Source organism: Scatophagus argus, chromosome 2, assembly GCF_020382885.2.
Source record: "Scatophagus argus isolate fScaArg1 chromosome 2, fScaArg1.pri, whole genome shotgun sequence".
Taxonomy (NCBI): domain Eukaryota; kingdom Metazoa; phylum Chordata; class Actinopteri; family Scatophagidae; genus Scatophagus; species Scatophagus argus.
This window is the reverse complement of record NC_058494.1, coordinates 14,080,942-14,097,836: the sequence shown is the minus strand read 5'-3', so window position 1 is coordinate 14,097,836 and position 16,895 is coordinate 14,080,942. Positions and strand designations below refer to the sequence as shown.

General features: G+C 40.7%; 1 protein-coding gene across 5 annotated transcripts in view; it reads left to right on the top strand.

Moving 5' to 3' along the window:
• The window catches only part of LOC124071241 (microtubule-associated serine/threonine-protein kinase 1-like), a 61,663-nt gene that overhangs the window by 33,947 nt on the left and 10,821 nt on the right, over nt 1-16,895 (top strand). For all 5 annotated transcript variants that reach the window (XM_046411767.1, XM_046411783.1, XM_046411775.1 and 2 more), the window contains 13 exons: nt 2,462-2,537; nt 4,778-4,987; nt 5,082-5,183; nt 7,648-7,780; nt 9,334-9,401; nt 9,549-9,625; nt 11,100-11,308; nt 12,182-12,320; nt 12,927-13,059; nt 14,046-14,211; nt 14,654-14,755; nt 15,385-15,507; nt 15,659-15,768. In XM_046411767.1, the coding sequence (XP_046267723.1) occupies nt 2,462-2,537; nt 4,778-4,987; nt 5,082-5,183; nt 7,648-7,780; nt 9,334-9,401; nt 9,549-9,625; nt 11,100-11,308; nt 12,182-12,320; nt 12,927-13,059; nt 14,046-14,211; nt 14,654-14,755; nt 15,385-15,507; nt 15,659-15,768 (1,648 nt within the window). The remainder of the gene's footprint in view (nt 1-2,461; nt 2,538-4,777; nt 4,988-5,081; nt 5,184-7,647; nt 7,781-9,333; nt 9,402-9,548; nt 9,626-11,099; nt 11,309-12,181; nt 12,321-12,926; nt 13,060-14,045; nt 14,212-14,653; nt 14,756-15,384; nt 15,508-15,658; nt 15,769-16,895) is intronic.

Genomic DNA, 16,895 nt, shown 5'->3' with positions numbered 1-16,895 from the left:
CCTGGTTTCATCTTGTACCAGGAAGTACACTCCCAGGAAGTCCCCTGACTTAGAAACTTACATTTACACACAGTATGAAAATAATGTTGCAACATTTTTCTCCAGATACAAAACATTCATGATTCATTGTTTAAACCATCAGTTTTTTTTTCTAACCACAGTCGTAACATTGACTCATTTTTGATTATTCAAAAAAGATGGCAGCATTGCTCAAAACCTTTTTTGTAAGTAGATAATTTCATCTGGTGAAGAAAAATAAACAAAAGTAACCAGAATTCAACACGTCGAGCTTTTATGAAAGGATGTCAAGTTGCTCTTTAAGATGATGAAAGGGAGGCCTTCATTAGTGTGCAGGAACAACTTCATTCTGTCATGAAGAGATGCAGAGGGCTCTTAATCATTTATTTAGATCACGATCCTTTTTGTGTATTCTCTTGTATATTTCACCCTCTGTGTATGTGTCAGTGCCTGTTGTGTGCCATTTAATGAGAGGAGAGACTCTGTTTGTTTGCTCTTTTCGCATTTAAGAACAACATTTTGTCGTGTCATGTAAGTAATAATAAAGTATACTGTAAATGTACGCATAGCATGCAATTTTATTCACAATTCTCACCTTTTAGGAGTGTGCTGTGTGGCTAATATGCCTGGATTTACTCTCACTACTATTAAATGTTATTGTTATTATATTGATAAATATATTGATAAAAAGTCACGGAAGTGGTATTCAATATATAAGTACCAATACTATAATAATTTTTCTTCTTATTAAACCATATTAAGTAAAACAGGCACACATAACATCTACAAAACCTCTAACCATCTAACCAAAAATCTGAATTGCCCGATCAATGTCTCAAATTTCAGCCTACTCAGTGAGTTGATCCAAAGTTGCTGTTACAAGATTAGCAATTAACTGTGGGAACATGTAGTGTGAACCAGTCCTGCGAACAAGTGTTATACAGAGTGTAATGTCTGAGGCAACGGGTAAGGTGATCATTTTTGAAGTAGTCCTTTACAGATGAGCAGATAAAGGTGCTAATCATGCCTGACAGGGAGGGAGGGCCAGGCAACGGGACCTGTTGCACCAAGGTGCGTCTTTCACCCTTAAGTCAGCCCTAAGTCATCTATTTAAGCTTTAAGAGTAAATTTGTCATCAGTCTAGATGTCTAGTATTTCTAATGAGAAACTTTCTCAATCAGTGTACCATTTCAAGTGAAGATCTGAGAGCTACTCCCAGTTTCCGTAGCTGTGGAGAAAATACAAATTTAGTTTTCTCCATTTAGTGCATATCATAGGGTGTTAGATGAGATTTATGAGTTATCAACGGCTGACTGGATAGCGTTTACTGAACTGTATAAAACAGTATCATGTACGTAAAAGTGTAAATTACATTTTTGGTACATCAATGGTTCAGTTCTTTTTAAGAGACTTGTTGATTAAAAGAAAAAAAAGACACCTCTAACACTTATTGTATGCTGCTGGGTGACTAAATCTATAACATTTTATTTAACAAGCTACTCTTAGGTATGTACTCTTATGTAAAATTTTTACACACATAGAGAACTAAAAAATACAGTATTTACCTCTGAAGTAGAAAGTAACAGAAAATTGAAGCAAACATATTACAAGTGCCTCAAAGGTTTTGCTCACCACCACTAGTATTATATCAGCATCACTTCTTCACCCTCCAGTGTTTTAAGCCTCTCCAGAGTGCAGCAATTTCTCCATTAGCAGAAGTCTCTGGTGTACACTCCCTCCAACCACACCTATTATAGCCTGCCCTCTGGATGCAACATGCCCCAGCTACATACAACACGTCACTACTAATCAGTATTCAGTTTTCATATTAAGCTCCTCAGCAATTGTTGCCCTAGATAATACCATATCTCATATCTTCAGTGTGCAGAATGCCTGTGTTGTGTACCTTGACATACCTCATTGTCATTATTCATATCACATCTGTCGGTCTGGAAAACTAAACTATAATGTGTTTGCCAACAGGACCTCTAAATTCATGATGTGCTTTTCTGTTATGAACATGTAATTTAGCACCGTCTGAGCTGCCTTGAAATGAAAGTATTACATTTTTGGCGCTCATTTCTGCCACACGTTGAGTTTGCTTCACCTTTTTGTATTTCTGTGCATGTGTGTGTGTTGGAAAGCATACACGTGACTGTGACGTCTGATGGTCGTAATGAACGTGGTTTAATGTGCAGGAGGACCCCGGATCCATTAGATGCACTAAACTGTACAGTGTACTGAATTTCTGATCAGTCTATTAGCATAATATACAGACAGTACATGTGGGGAAGCAGTGAATTACTTCTTCATTCAAGTGAAAAATACAGAATTGCTTGTCTCTGTCTCACAGGTTGCCTCCCCTCACTCCTGCCTTCTTTGTTTTTCTGAGTCAGTGCTGTATATTACAACTCCTGCTCTCTTTGTGTTTGTCTCCCTTCAGCCCGGGGCGCTCTCCATCCTGCTATGACAATGAAATAGTGATGATGAACCATGTCTACAAGGAGCGCTTCCCCAAGGTCAGCCTCGTACAAACAAACACACAAGTGTAAACTCTGCATGCATACTCATATCAAGTATGCACACAAACAATATGCATGCAGTCAGTGGCCACCTCTTAAGCTGCAGCGAGTTGCCTTTAAAATATTTGCTAGATTCAGGATTCAAATGTTTCACCACCACAAGGAGTGAACGTGTGTCCGGAATGACTAGTGAACAATGTGTAAATCATTCTCTTGAACAGCGATTGTCACTTGGGAGCAACACTGACAGGAAAAGCTACTTTTACTCTGAAACAGTAAAACTTCCTAAGCTTTTACAGGTTCTGACACCGCAAGTTGATTCGCCTGAAGCTTCAACCCCAACCCGACTGCAGGCACAGAGAATAGTGTTGCCACATCTTTGTGAGAGGAGGTCCAGGCAAACAGCAGTTGTGATGGTTCTTGCTAGAGTGAAAAGGTTTCAGCACAGCCTGGGAAATTTAAGTTAGTATTATGTTTATGACACTGGACACCGATAAGACGGGCAGAATGGTCACAACACTACATGAGTAAGAATATAAATGGCAAGGAATAAGGATCAAAACCTTTTACCTTCAATGCTGATAGTTTGATTCCTAGCTGGTGGACCTTTGCTGTAGTTGTGTCATTCCCCTCTGTTTTGATTTGTTTATAATAAGCGTAAAAGAAAACCATGTAGAGCAACAAGAGATCTGGTGATATACAGTACCAGCACTGGACCTTGAAGGTCAGGAACCAGTGAAGCCCTGTTTGCTCAAATTTAATTCAAATCCTGGATTAATTTAAGCTGTTGAAATGTTCCACATGGTTTTCGTTTGTGGCACTATATTATATGCAGTAAACACTTCCTATGACCTTATCCCAAAGGTCAAACTACAGGCTCTCACAGTGAACCAGCATCCCTTAAGTAGTCCTGAATACATTGTGATAAAGTGTTTCCAGGGAGTCCCTCATGCTGCTGCTTTTGTACTAAGCAGTTATCTCTGTATTTCTGCACCCTTGTAACTCTGAAAGAGGCTTACAAATCTCCCCTGACCTCCAACATAAAGGCAGCTTTTAGTCAGAGGGCTTCTACTGAGATTTTATTGCACTGTTCTTGGTAAGCTGTTGACTCTGCATGTGTGAAATCTCATGGAAGTCAGCCCATGTCTGAGATGCTAGACCTGACCTATGATTCATTGATCATGAGCGTAAAATCAATCAACTCACATATCCTGTATTATAGACTGAGATGTGAAAATATGACTCAGGCTCTGAGAGAGTTTCTGTGAGCAGGGAGGTGTATGCTGCATAACTTCCACACGAATCCGGTGTAAAAATGATAAAACAAAGATATCTATTTATTCCACAGTTTTTTTCTTTCAGGAGTATTCAAAGATTAAAAAAAGATTAAGATTAAAGTGACATATTTTGTCATTGGAGGGAACTCACTCCAACGAAATTTGTTCTCTGCATTTAACCCACCCAAGTGACGTGCACACACACACAGCAAACCCGGGGCAGTGGGCGACCGCGTGCAGCGCCCGGGGAGCAGTGGGGGTTAGGTACCTTGCTCAAGGGTACCTCAGCCATGGACACCGGGACGGGGGAATCGAACCAGCGATCCACCGGTTACGGGTCTGACACCCTAACCGCTGATCCACGACTCAAGTGGCAAGCACGTGGCTCTGTTGCAGCTCAAAACACAAAACATGAATTAAATCCAGTGATTACTAGCTGATTTTAAAAAATATATTGTTTAACATATCTATGAAATCACTTATTAATTGTAGTTTACATTAAATATCTAGCAAAACATGGACTACACTTGTTTATTGTGCTAAACACCTCTAAACTGGGCTCCCACAGACTGAAAATAGAAACCGTTGGGCTCTATCTTATGCCTGACGCAAGCTGGCAGACAGTGCAGCACAAGTGACGCAGTTGTCATTTTCACACCCCGTACCAACATCGTGTAGCACCCCACTATGTGGCCACAGGCGTGCTGGTCTGTAAAAAAAAGGTGTGGTCAGGTGTATCCATTGCACATTGCTATCTGAAGACAGCAGGAAGCTACTTCGCTCCATTGACCAAAGAAAATGTTAAATGCATTTTAAAGTGAATTACTTCCTTTCTGGAGATTTGATGTGAAGTCTGTGACAGCTGATTGCATTAACCTCCCAGCATCAGCCTCCCAACATGACAAACTGACTGACTGAGTCCCTGTTAACCACTTGTTGTCTTGTCTTGTTTTCTATCAGGCCACAGCTCAGATGGAGGAGAGGCTGGCAGAGTTCATCCAGAACTACTCCCCGGAGAACGTTCTGCCTCTGGCTGATGGTGTCCTCAGCTTCATCCACCACCAGGTAGCTGAGCTGTCCAGGGACTGCCTGACCAAATCACGTGAGGGCGTCATTACCAGTGTCTACTTCTGTGAGCTACAGGAGAACCTGGAGAGGCTGCTGCATGATGTGAGTTGTGTAGAGGAACGTAAAGTGATACCTCAGTTAAAACACTGCACATCTCTAAACTGACCCCATCTGTCTGTCTCTCCTTCAATATCAGGCCTATGAGCGCTCAGAGAGTTCAGAGCTCACCTTCGTCATTGAGCTGGTCAAAAAGCTCTTCATCATCATATCTCGTCCAGCCAGACTCCTCGAGTGTTTGGTGAGTTCTGTCCCTCTGTGTGATAACACAATCAGCAGTGAAACTCAACAAATGCTGATTCGGATTCACCATATGAGTGTGTATGAAATCACGAAACAAGATATATTTTTCTTTTTTCTTTGTTTTTTTTCTGAATGTGTTCTACTTAATCTGCTCCAGTCCTAACACCTGGAGATAGAGGTTCAACTCTGACATGGCATTCAAGAAGGAGCAGAAGGGAGGGGCGGGCTATCTACTGTGTGTCCAGTCTGAATTTTATAAATCTAATTTTAAATGAATCTGATTTATTTGTACACTCATACAAGGAATGTACACTCAGGAACACACCAGCATTTAACTTTTAACTATTAAAAACACACGTGGGCCCACATCTCCCTTTTAGTTTTTTGCAATGTAAATCAAAATCCTGCAATTGTCAATAATAGTTAATAAATACACACAGTTTCTCAGTATGTGAGGTGCTGATGTATGAATTTAAGGTATTATGCAGGAGGGGCCACTGTTTTGTTTAAGCTTTGTCATTCAGGGCATCAGACATGCTGCACGTGTCTGCAGCAACCAGGCACACACTTACTTGAAACTGTAAAATATTCTTTCCACCTCCACCACTTTTCGGTCTTCTCAGCAGCACATCAAGTCAGCAGGGAGACAAAACCGTGTCCTTGGTACAAACACGACATAACTCACTTCAGCTTGCTTAGTAATACCAAGACTCTCTGGGGGATTAGCCATACCTGGATATCAGCTCAGTGACTGATGGCCCCACGTGTTCGTCACTGGAACAGCCCCTCCTCCAGTCCTCCCGGCTCATCTTTCCGTTGCCAGGCCACCGTCAGGAAAGGTCAACAGGGTCAGGCGGGATGTGGAGCAGACTCAAGGTCCTGATGGCCTGTAGGTTAGAGAGGAGGAGACACACACAGATAGAAATGCTGTTCACAGCTGTAGAGTCCATTTAGTATTCAAGTCAGTTACAAGGTCTGATTTGGTGAAAATGTCACACAGTCAGTAGGCTGTTAGCTGCAAGAATATTATCCTGGAGCAGAGCAAGCTATCAGAGAGGCAGGTTAATTCCCCCTCTCTCTCTTTTTTCTTTGGTCGAGGGGAGCAGATATGAGAGAGAAGAGGAGGAAAGAAACGATGCTGGCTGCCCCGGGCTCTGCTTTCTAATCAAAATGTTATTCCACCAACTGGAATGAAACTGAATCCCACTGGACACCACAAAAGGCTGTTTCAGTGAAGGAAAAAGGAGGTTTCAAGAAAGCAATTTAAAATTTGGAGGTGTATTAACGCTGATTGTGTTTGTCTGACAGCCCCATGGTGGTGTTTGGTCATGAATTTGCAGCGGATTGAAGTAAACCCTAGTTTTGTGATTAGAAACAGGTGAAACTGGAATTATATTGATGCACAGATGTGGGGTGACACGTGATCAGTTCAGTGATGGTCGTCCTGTGTTGCTACTAACCTGGAAGTTTATTTATCTTGGTTCAATATTCTGCTGTGGGGCTTGAAAAAAATATTGTTGTGATACATTTTATTGCAATATGTTATCAACATATTGGCTTCAGTTATGGTGCAGTGGACATTAGATTTTTGTTGATATTGAGATATCAAAAATAGTATAAAAAAATCAGATGTGGATATGGTCTATCTATCCACCAATATTGTGAAAATATCCTGCAGATATTTCAACACTAAGCTGTTCTACTTTCTGACATTTGAACCTTTATGAAGTTTTGATTTGTTAATTGACAAAATTGGCAGTTTTTTGTAACTGACCTGCCTTTTAAGTTATTCTTTCAATGAAAACTTGCTAGTTCTAGTATTCCAACTTGTTTTTTACTTGTTTATGACAGTAAATTGAATGTCTTTGACTCCTGGAAAACGTTGGTGATGGTCATTTTTAGTCCAGCATTTGGTTTTGAGATTAACCACCAGATGGACAATAAAAATAATCACTGGTTGCAGTCCTAAATACAATATATAAATAGGGCCTACTTTTTTAAAAGTTATTACCATTACCATTTTAGAGGCATATTTTTGCTATATATAGTAGACAGGCGTCTCACAGTATCCCCTGTGTACTTACCAAGTCACCAGTTTAACAGCAATGCAGCTGTCTAAAAGCACTCATTCTGTTGTGACTTTTTTTTGAAATGACATAAAAAATTGAGGATCAATTAAATATTGCAAACGAAGGGATATCCTCCACACATCAAACGCTTCAGCAGTAACAAGTGTTGACTTTCAAATAACAGCTTATCTGATGTCATCAGGATCTGATAAGAGTTTCCTGTTTTCAGCCTGTTACTTTAGCTCTGATTATAGTCACTTTTGTGCTTTCAATTGAATACTACATCTGAATTATTTGAATTCTTTTGACTGATGGTGTATTTGTGGCAGTTTTAGCTTCAAAGTGTACTTATGTGGTGGCTTCCTTTGGCACCTTTTTCTCCTGCAATGACAGGAGTTCAATCCTGAGGAGTTTTACCATCTACTGGAGGCAGCAGAGGACCACGCAAAGGAGGGGCAGCTGATGAAGGCAGACATCCCTCGATACATCATCAACCAGCTGGGGCTGACCAGAGACCCACTGGAGGGTAAGAGAGAGTTTTTTATTTGTTGCAGTGCTTTCTGTTTGGCTGGTTTCTTGTAGACAAAAAAACTCAATTGGTATTTACTGACATAGGAATTAACACTGGTCTTACTTTGAATTCAAACAGCCCACAATCAAACACAGCAAAACATTTTTTGGAGGTGGGGGGTCCATTATTTTTTGTTTTTATGAGGTTTTTATATCAATATCCAGCTCCTCAGTAGGATTTCTTATGTATTCAAATTACATTTTTGGTCTGAGCCCTTCTAAAAACGCTTTGCTGCGGGACTGTGATGTTTAGGCACGATGATGTCACTACATATAAACCCCATAATCTGCCCAATGTGCCTCTTCATGACTGTTTTATCAATCTTCCAAATTAGCTTTATCCCCCACCCCTCACCCCCTTTAAACACTACATACTGTGTCTTTAAGTGCTGAGCTGGGTACTGAGCACCCTCCTCTATCCATTCATATACGTCAAATATTTGCCTTGTAGTGAAAAGCTGCAGACATACAGACAAAAAGTCAGCTATTTAAAATTGCCAGCTGGAGTGCACTTTACTTAAACACTCTGCTTTAATCAGTCGATCAGCTTTACTGGATGTTCAGTATGAGGATGTCGGGGGATGTGCAGTTTGGACAGGCTGGATCATTAGCTGGCTGGTGGTGCGATGACATCACTATCATTCATTAATCATCATGGCTGAAACTCAGTCCCCGAACTCACAGCTCTTTTTCAAATCTGCTCAGCCGCTCCCAGTCTAATCCGTCAAGAGCTGTTCATTAGCTGATGGGTTAAATGATCCAGAGTGACTCTTCACAATGAACTGCTGCGGTTTTATTTCGGAATCCCTGAGAAATAGGGATCTGCTAGGTTCTTCTCAATTAATTTCTGCTACAATGTGCCACTTGATATCTTGATCTTGCACTTTCTTTTGCACCTTCACTGTCATGCAGAGACGCACATGCACACCCACGCAGCTTCTTGCACATCCACAGTTTCACACTTTCATTTATCAGACAGGATCAGTTGTTTTTGGCATCAAATGAAAACTGAAAGAGGATACGATTGTTGGCTTAGTAACTTTTATTTTACACAATGTTAATATGTACAGAGCGGTTTTGTACAGAGAGGTTTTGTGAAGGCTTTGCAAAGTTAATTACCGTTCAATTATTCCCCTGCCTTAACAAAACAGTACTATAATCAGTGTGTTCTAGCAGCTGTCACAAGACTGGAAGAACACTGAAAATTGGCTGCCAACGCTGCTTAAGGAACGGAGGAAGTACAAAGTGAAAGGCAGGGAAAGAAGCTGAGAGAGACAAGAAAAATTATTAGGAAGAAACTATTTAATTCTCATGTTTTGTTTGTTTTTTTCATTCTGTGTTCTGACACATTGAGCGGTTTTGAAACTTGACTATCTGTTTTGTTACAGATGTCTGAGCAGCTGTACATTTTTGCTCACAGCAGCGTGGGAGGTCCGGTGTTTTAGCATAAGAATTGCTTCTTTTCATTTTGATGCAAGGTTTGCTTGTTAACTCACACTTTTTCAACAGAAATCGTGAGCCTTGACAGCTATGACAGTGAGGGTCCGCATACTCCAGAGACCGATGACTCAGCTGAGGTGAAGCTCCAGTAATCACAGACAGTGTATTCACATACAGTATAAAGACACACACAGCTATCAAAATCATCAAAGGTTAAACATTTCCTTTGAACCAGCTTTGTGTTTATGTGAATTCCAGTTTTAAAATGTTGCATGTGTCACCAGGGAAAAGGCAGAGCCATCAAGCCACCGAGTGAAGAAGACTTTCAGAGCATCAAACTGATCAGCAACGGAGCTTATGGGTAAGCAGAAATCCTTGATCCTTCACTCAAAGTTATATGTATAGTGTTTGGAACAAGACTTAACTTCAGTTCACTGTGGAAGGCTGTGAAATGTGGTTGAAAGCTTTGGAGCAAGAAGTACAATAAGGGAGCCTTGAGGTAAGGTCTTTTGGTTCAGACTGCTCTTTCCAAGGTCAAAAATCAGCATTCGTGTTCAAAATCATATAGTACTTTTTATGCAAGTTTCAAATACACAGTGTTTCAAGAAGAAATGATTAACAGAATAGTAGAAACTGCAGTAAAACTACCTTAATGATACTACTGCAGCGACATTACAATAATCTTGCTAGTAATGTATAAAAGAAACCAGTCTAAAACCTGTAGTATTCTGTGGAGAAGCGTCTGTAGTTATGTAGTGTGTACAATTTAAAGTAAACTGATAAAAAACACATACTGTTGATATATATACTTGACTACAGTAGGTTGAAGCACAGATAAAAAGGTATATTGTAAGATATTGTTGTCAGGTGTTCCGAATTACATTTCCTGTTTGGTGAGATAAATACAGGAACTTTTTAAAACTTTTTTAAAACATGGATGACGTTCAGTGACTGACTGCATTATTTACATTATTATTTACTCAAATTCTAATTCTAATTTTGTCCATACTTTAAGCAAATTTTAACCTGAAATTATATGGATGTGTGATTGTGATTGTTCTGATATTAATGTTTTCTTTGGGTTTTTGCTTTGTATATGCGTTGGCAGAGGATGTCTTTTTATATTTTCATGTTTGAGATACAATAGTGACTTGCAGTCCCATGTGGGGTGGACCATATACTTACTGTAGTCTGGCTGACACATAGAACAACTAAATAACTAACTGGTGAAGACACTAAAAGCAGTGTTCCACACCTTCATCCTGACATGGAGAATAATTAGAGCACCGTCATCCAAAAGGAAACATTTTTAAAAAGTAACTTTGTTTGATGGCTTTAAAAGCCATTAAACCAGTAACATTATGTCAACTTAAGATGTACTTCACAACCAATAAGTGATCAGTGTGGATTTGAAAACACCATGTGGCCTCTTCATGTTGCTTGGCTTGTGTAGATCAGAAAGGAGAGCGAGCCAACTGTGAAGCCTGCATTATTCCTCCATTATCTGACCATGTAACAGAAAAAAAAGATATTTCTGAGGTAGGCTCCAAAAATTCAGCTCAGGACTGAAAAAACTCAAAGGTTACTCGACTGGGGCTTGACATTTTGTGCCAGAGCATTTTAAGCCTTAATATCCACCTTAATATCTGCTCAGTTGCACTTTATGAAATTCATGTTTTAAAGCAGATGGAATATCTAATCTATTCTTAGCACTGCCCCTACAGTACACTTCATAATGCTCTCAACACTGTCTCACTCTGCTGTCTTTCCTCCGTACCTCATCATGGCACTGCCTTTGCCTGAGTTTTCACTCTTCGGTCTCGCCTTCTTTCCAGTGCTGTCTACTTGGTGCGCCACAGAGAGACACGTCAGCGTTTTGCCATGAAGAAGATCAACAAGCAGAATCTGATCCTGAGGAACCAGATCCAGCAGGCGTTCGTAGAGAGGGACATCCTCACCTTCGCGGAGAACCCGTTTGTCGTCTCTATGTTCTGCTCTTTTGAAACACGGAGACACCTGTGCATGGTCATGGAATATGTTGAGGGTAAGGAGGTTTGGATTTCGTTTTGTTAGCACACTTTTATTACACTTAGGATGTGCTCAAATTGAAAAGACGTTTGGCGTTTATTAGATCACTCTGAATGGGTGACTTGGTCTTTTCATTTTCCGTTTGCCCTTCGTTTTTTCTGTGTCAGGCATCTGAGAAAATGTTAGATCAGGTTTCTGTCTGGGTCGTAAAATAACAACAACTCTTTTCTGCCTTTTATTTTCTGACCTTGCACTTCTGCAGCTTCAGGACACAAGCCTTTTCTTTCAATTCTTGTCTGGTTGCTGTGTGCTCAACCTTATCAGATTGAATTACTTTTGATGTGATGGTGACCATATAGGTTAAATCAGCCTTTTCATTTAATTTATGAAGCTCTGAATAAAAGTGAAACACTTGGATAGCAAGTGATGCTCATATTCAGAAAATGAAATTAATATGGTGGTGTGGTGAGACAGGTGAGACTCTTATTTCCATATCACAGGTATTCTCGACCATGAAAGTCAAACAGGGTCAGTAGATTCACTCTGCTGCTCCAGCCCTCCTCATCTTCCTCTCCAGTTGTGCTGAATGTTCTGGAGGGCAGCTCAGGACAGTGTCGTGGCTCCGACTGCAGCAGCTCTTATGCAGGCACACAAACACGCTGAGGCGTGAGGTGCAGTCGTGACTGACTCATGTATGAAGAGACTGCCAAATGTGGATTATAAGCCAAAAAATAATATAAACACATAAAGTGTTTATACCCACTGATAAGCAGAGGTACATCACAAAAATAGCCTCATCAGAAGATCAAATTGGGTCATCCTGCAGACGTTCAGTACTTTGATCAATAACACTCAATAACGATAACTTGTGGTGTTTCTGTGTCCTCAGGTGGTGACTGTGCCACTTTGTTGAAGAACATCGGGGCTCTGCCTGTTGAGCTGGCAAGGATGTACTTTGCTGAGACAGTTTTAGCCTTGGAATACCTGCACAACTATGGTATTGTCCACAGAGACCTCAAACCTGACAAGTGAGTGTTAAAGCTGCATGAATCAATATATTTATAATATAATATAATATAATATAATATAATATAATATAATATAATTTTTCTGCTTTTTGGTGGCTCTATTTAATGTGGAAGGGGTTGCTTTATATTTGTGTCAATCATTTTTAAGTTTAGGGGGTTTAATTACCTCTTAGCATTACAGTGGTACCACTTACCAACAGGCCACATCATATCTGAATGCTCTGGTTGGCAGTCCAGACAAGGAAACAGGTCTTACTTACAGGTCTTAGACCACAGTCAGGTCTGCTCTGGTCCACAGAGTATTCAGACAGAAACCAAACCAAAATTGTTCAGGGATATGAGGGTTGCTCTGTGCATTCATCTGCGGCGCTTCAGTCTCATGTGTCCATATCTCTACTGTAGCACTCTCCCCCTGGATTATTACAGTGAGAGCTGCTCCCCATGACAATGAAAACCAATCGACAGCAACAAATGACAACCTATGACCACGGCACAGCTTTCAAAATAACCACAAATGCCATTACATCTTGATTTTACTGCAACGTTCCCAAATTTGAGCTTGATTAATGTCGAACTGTTAAATTCCTGTTTCCTTCCTCTAAATAGTCTACTGATCACCTCCATGGGACACATCAAGCTTACAGACTTTGGCTTGTCAAAGATGGGTCTAATGAGCCTCACCACCAACCTGTACGAGGGACACATTGAGAAAGATGCCAGAGAATTCCTGGATAAGCAGGTACAGTACCTGTAGGCTAGAAGCAGCATATGTGGCAGGTTTTTGGACATCAGTTGCAGTTCTTTATCACCACATTATGAAAGGCTGCAAGTAGTTAATCAGCAGCAGTATGAATGAGGTGTGTGTAATGCAAAATTGGTGTCGGCTGTACGGTGGAAGAACAGGCGACTGGCATTCACAGCATCTTTGAGTGAGCCACCCAACTTGCCAGGTCATTCAGTAAAATCAATAATCTCCAAATAAAGACATTGCATTGCTGTGCTTCCTGTGCCTGTGACTGAGTGAATCATTAATGCTGTCCGTCTGCATCACAATGCCATTTTACAATTATAGTTATTGTTTATGCTCTGAATTAACCCAGTCATAATCAGTCGGATTTGCCTGTGTGTCCTCCAGCTCTTCTGGGTGGAAGCAGCCATCTGTTTGTCTGCCAGTAATCAGCTCACATCTGCAGATGGAGCCGAGCGGGGCTTTGCTTTTCATGTTTCTAGTGGAGATTGTGATTAGGAGAGTGTTTCTCATTCACCCAGTAATGATGTCTCTGTTTTGTAAGACAGCATACACACATATAGCCACCCACACATGCACAGACTAGCAAATATTGCAAAGATTTTCAGCATGCATGAGACCTTGAACACATCATCAATGTTGAGCGTGTAAATGAGCAGTTTCATTTTACGACATCTGGTATTAAAGGGTTGGTTACTATCTTCTTACCACAAGTGGAACTCTGCCACATTTCTGTTACCAATATAAGGAAATTAATTAAATGTCCTTTTGCTGCTTTAAAAAGTTGTATTTGAAACTGACTCAGGGACAGTGTCTCTTTCCACAAACAAGTTCCCAGTTATCGGGAACCAGACATCGCTTTGAAAAGTTACTTCAGTTTGTCGAGATCTCCAACACATCTTCCTCTTTTCTCCCTCGCCGTTCCTTTCTTTTCTTCTCCTGTCTTTCCTTCCTTCCACTTCCTCTCCATCCCTCAGGTATGCGGTACTCCAGAGTACATTGCTCCAGAGGTGATTCTCCGTCAGGGCTATGGAAAGCCGGTGGACTGGTGGGCCATGGGCATCATCCTCTATGAGTTCCTGGTGGGCTGCGTGCCTTTCTTTGGAGACACTCCAGAGGAGCTGTTTGGACAGGTCATCACAGGTGAGAAAATATTATTAAACTTACATTACTTTTTATTTTAACACAAGTTTTTAGCAATCAAAGGCAAACCACAAAAAATGTGTGGTATGTTTCCATTCAGACTGATTTCTGTGTTGTTGTCTGAGTGGTCCATAGTAAGTTATACAGTATATACTTTAAGCATCGGTGTTCAGTATCAAGTGTCACCACTGTTTTATGTACTATCCAATGTCATGCATCTGAGACATGTGATGTAGTTTATGTTTAACCTTTAAGAGATTTTCAATACTGCTGCAGATAGTACTCTTTTCTCCCATGCTTATTTTTCCCCTTGTGACAGGCATTAAGGGCAGTTTTTGAAGTAGTTTGGACTAGACTATGATTTGTCGTCTTGAAATCTATTTTAAATTTCCTTCTCCCTTGTTACTCTGACCTTTTGCTCTCTCTTTGTGTTGTCTGTTAGATGATATAGTTTGGCCAGAAGGTGATGACGCCTTGCCTGCAGATGCCCTGGCCCTCATCTCTGCCCTGCTGCAGACCAACCCTCTTGTGAGGTTGGGTACAGGTACTAACTTTTACATTTACTCGATATCAGAACTTCCGTTGCACTTAATTGTGTCAGTATTAGAAATGTCTAGTGCCATTAAAGAAGCACCCAGGCTTGCATACATCATGTTAAAAGATTGTCCATTCACTAGTCACATGGGCTGGGTCACAGACAGTCTGGATGTCCTTGTCCCCATGAACGTCTTCCAGCTCCTCCTGGGGGATCTCAAGGTGTTCCAATGCCAGCTGAGACATACAGTAATCGAGGCATATTCCTGGCCCCTCAAGGGGTTTCCTCCCACTTGATAGTGCCTGGAAAACCCATTAGACATTCATCATATTTTTGATGAATCTAGGCAATCTTATCTGTGAACCCGGCATAGTGAACCCAGCCACCCTACAGAGGAAACTCATTTGAGCTACTTGTGTCTGCGATCTCATTCTTTTCTCGAAATGATGAACCCAAAGTCGCTAAAACAGAGAAACAGCAGAGTGAGACAATATTTATGTATTTTTGTCACCATGGGAGACTTTCTTTATATATATGTTGTCCTGTCATCCATTGTTGAAGTACAGTAGAAATATTAAGTACACTGTCCATATTTAAATGAGGTTTACACACTGTGCCATCCATGCCCCTGCCACCAGGTGGAGCATTTGAGGTGAAACAGCACTCGTTCTTCAGAGAGCTGGACTGGAACACTTTGCTGAGACAAAAGGCAGAGTTCGTCCCTCACCTGGAGTCAGAGGAGGACACCAGCTACTTTGATAGTACGTTCGTCTGGATTTATGTGTCTGTAAAGTACAGCGGTTACATCAATATTGGGTTTATGGGTCGTACAGTAATTTTCTGACATTCTGGCCTTCCAGTTCATCTGACAGCTGACATATCTGACATATATTTGACCTCCTCCCTTGCCAGCCCGCTCGGATCGTTACCATCACATCAATACATATGACGAGGATGACACCAATGACGACGAGCCTGTAGAGATCAGACAGTTCTCTTCCTGTTCTCCTCGCTTCAGCAAGGTCTGACTTTGCCCTCTCTCTCCTCATTTCTCTCCTAACCTCTCTGTCATTTGACTCTGTTTTCCTTTTTTCCCTCACCGCGTCAACCTGTTGTGTTTTGTCTTTTGGTACAAGACAGATAGACAGATAAAAGAAAGTTTTACTCAGAGAGAGAGAGAGAGCAGAGAGCTGGACTCCTACCTGGAGTTCAGGACGTCTCACTGGGCTCTTGCACTATTCCTCCTCATTCCTCCAGTTTCTATTTTAAGCCTTTCAGAGACCCATATAGCTTTAATGTCTTTTGCTCTGCCTTTCTACAGATGTAATGACCCAGACAATCTCTCCTCCCTGTTTTTTTCCACATTCACTCTTTCCATTGCCAGATTTTTTTAAATTCTGATCTGTGACTCTCAGTATTCTTTTTCTGTCGCACTTTTCCTCCCAGGTGGGATTTTCTCACCTCATTTTTTTCCCTTTCTCTCAACCCTCCCACTTCCATCCTCTCACACTTGCTTTGTCTTTCCATCTGCCTTCCTCGTGTCTTTCCCCTGGTCCATCCTCTCGTGTTGAAGCTGTGAAGGAGCTCTTCAGAAAATCCAGAGTGCCTCATTGAGCAGCCAGTTTCAATTAAGCTTGAGATGCATTTGAAGTTACAGTTGTGGGCTTTTGAGTGCTCAAGCAAAGACCTCTGCTGAATACACACCGATAACGAGGTCTGCAGTGAGCACGCTGTAATGCACGCACATGATTTGTTAAGGCAGAGCTTCAGTGATTAGTCACTATTCTGATAATTGATAACAGAAAATTAATCAACACATATTTTGATAATTAATCATTGGATATTCTTTTTTATATATTACACAATCCTACAACATACTGCTATACTATACTGATACTAGTACTACATTACATTTGATTGTCTGTGTTACACCTTTGCACTATACTATATCATATTGCGTACTTTATTATATGTTAATGTGTTTTATGGTTTTATGACATTATGTACTACATTATATTTCTATATTAACACAGACAACACAAGCATAATTATAATTTTATTCAGTCAGCTGTTTACATGTACTAGACTGCGACTGTTTTATTAATCAAACCACTGTCAGGCATTTGTCCTCTAGTTCTACTTCTATGTT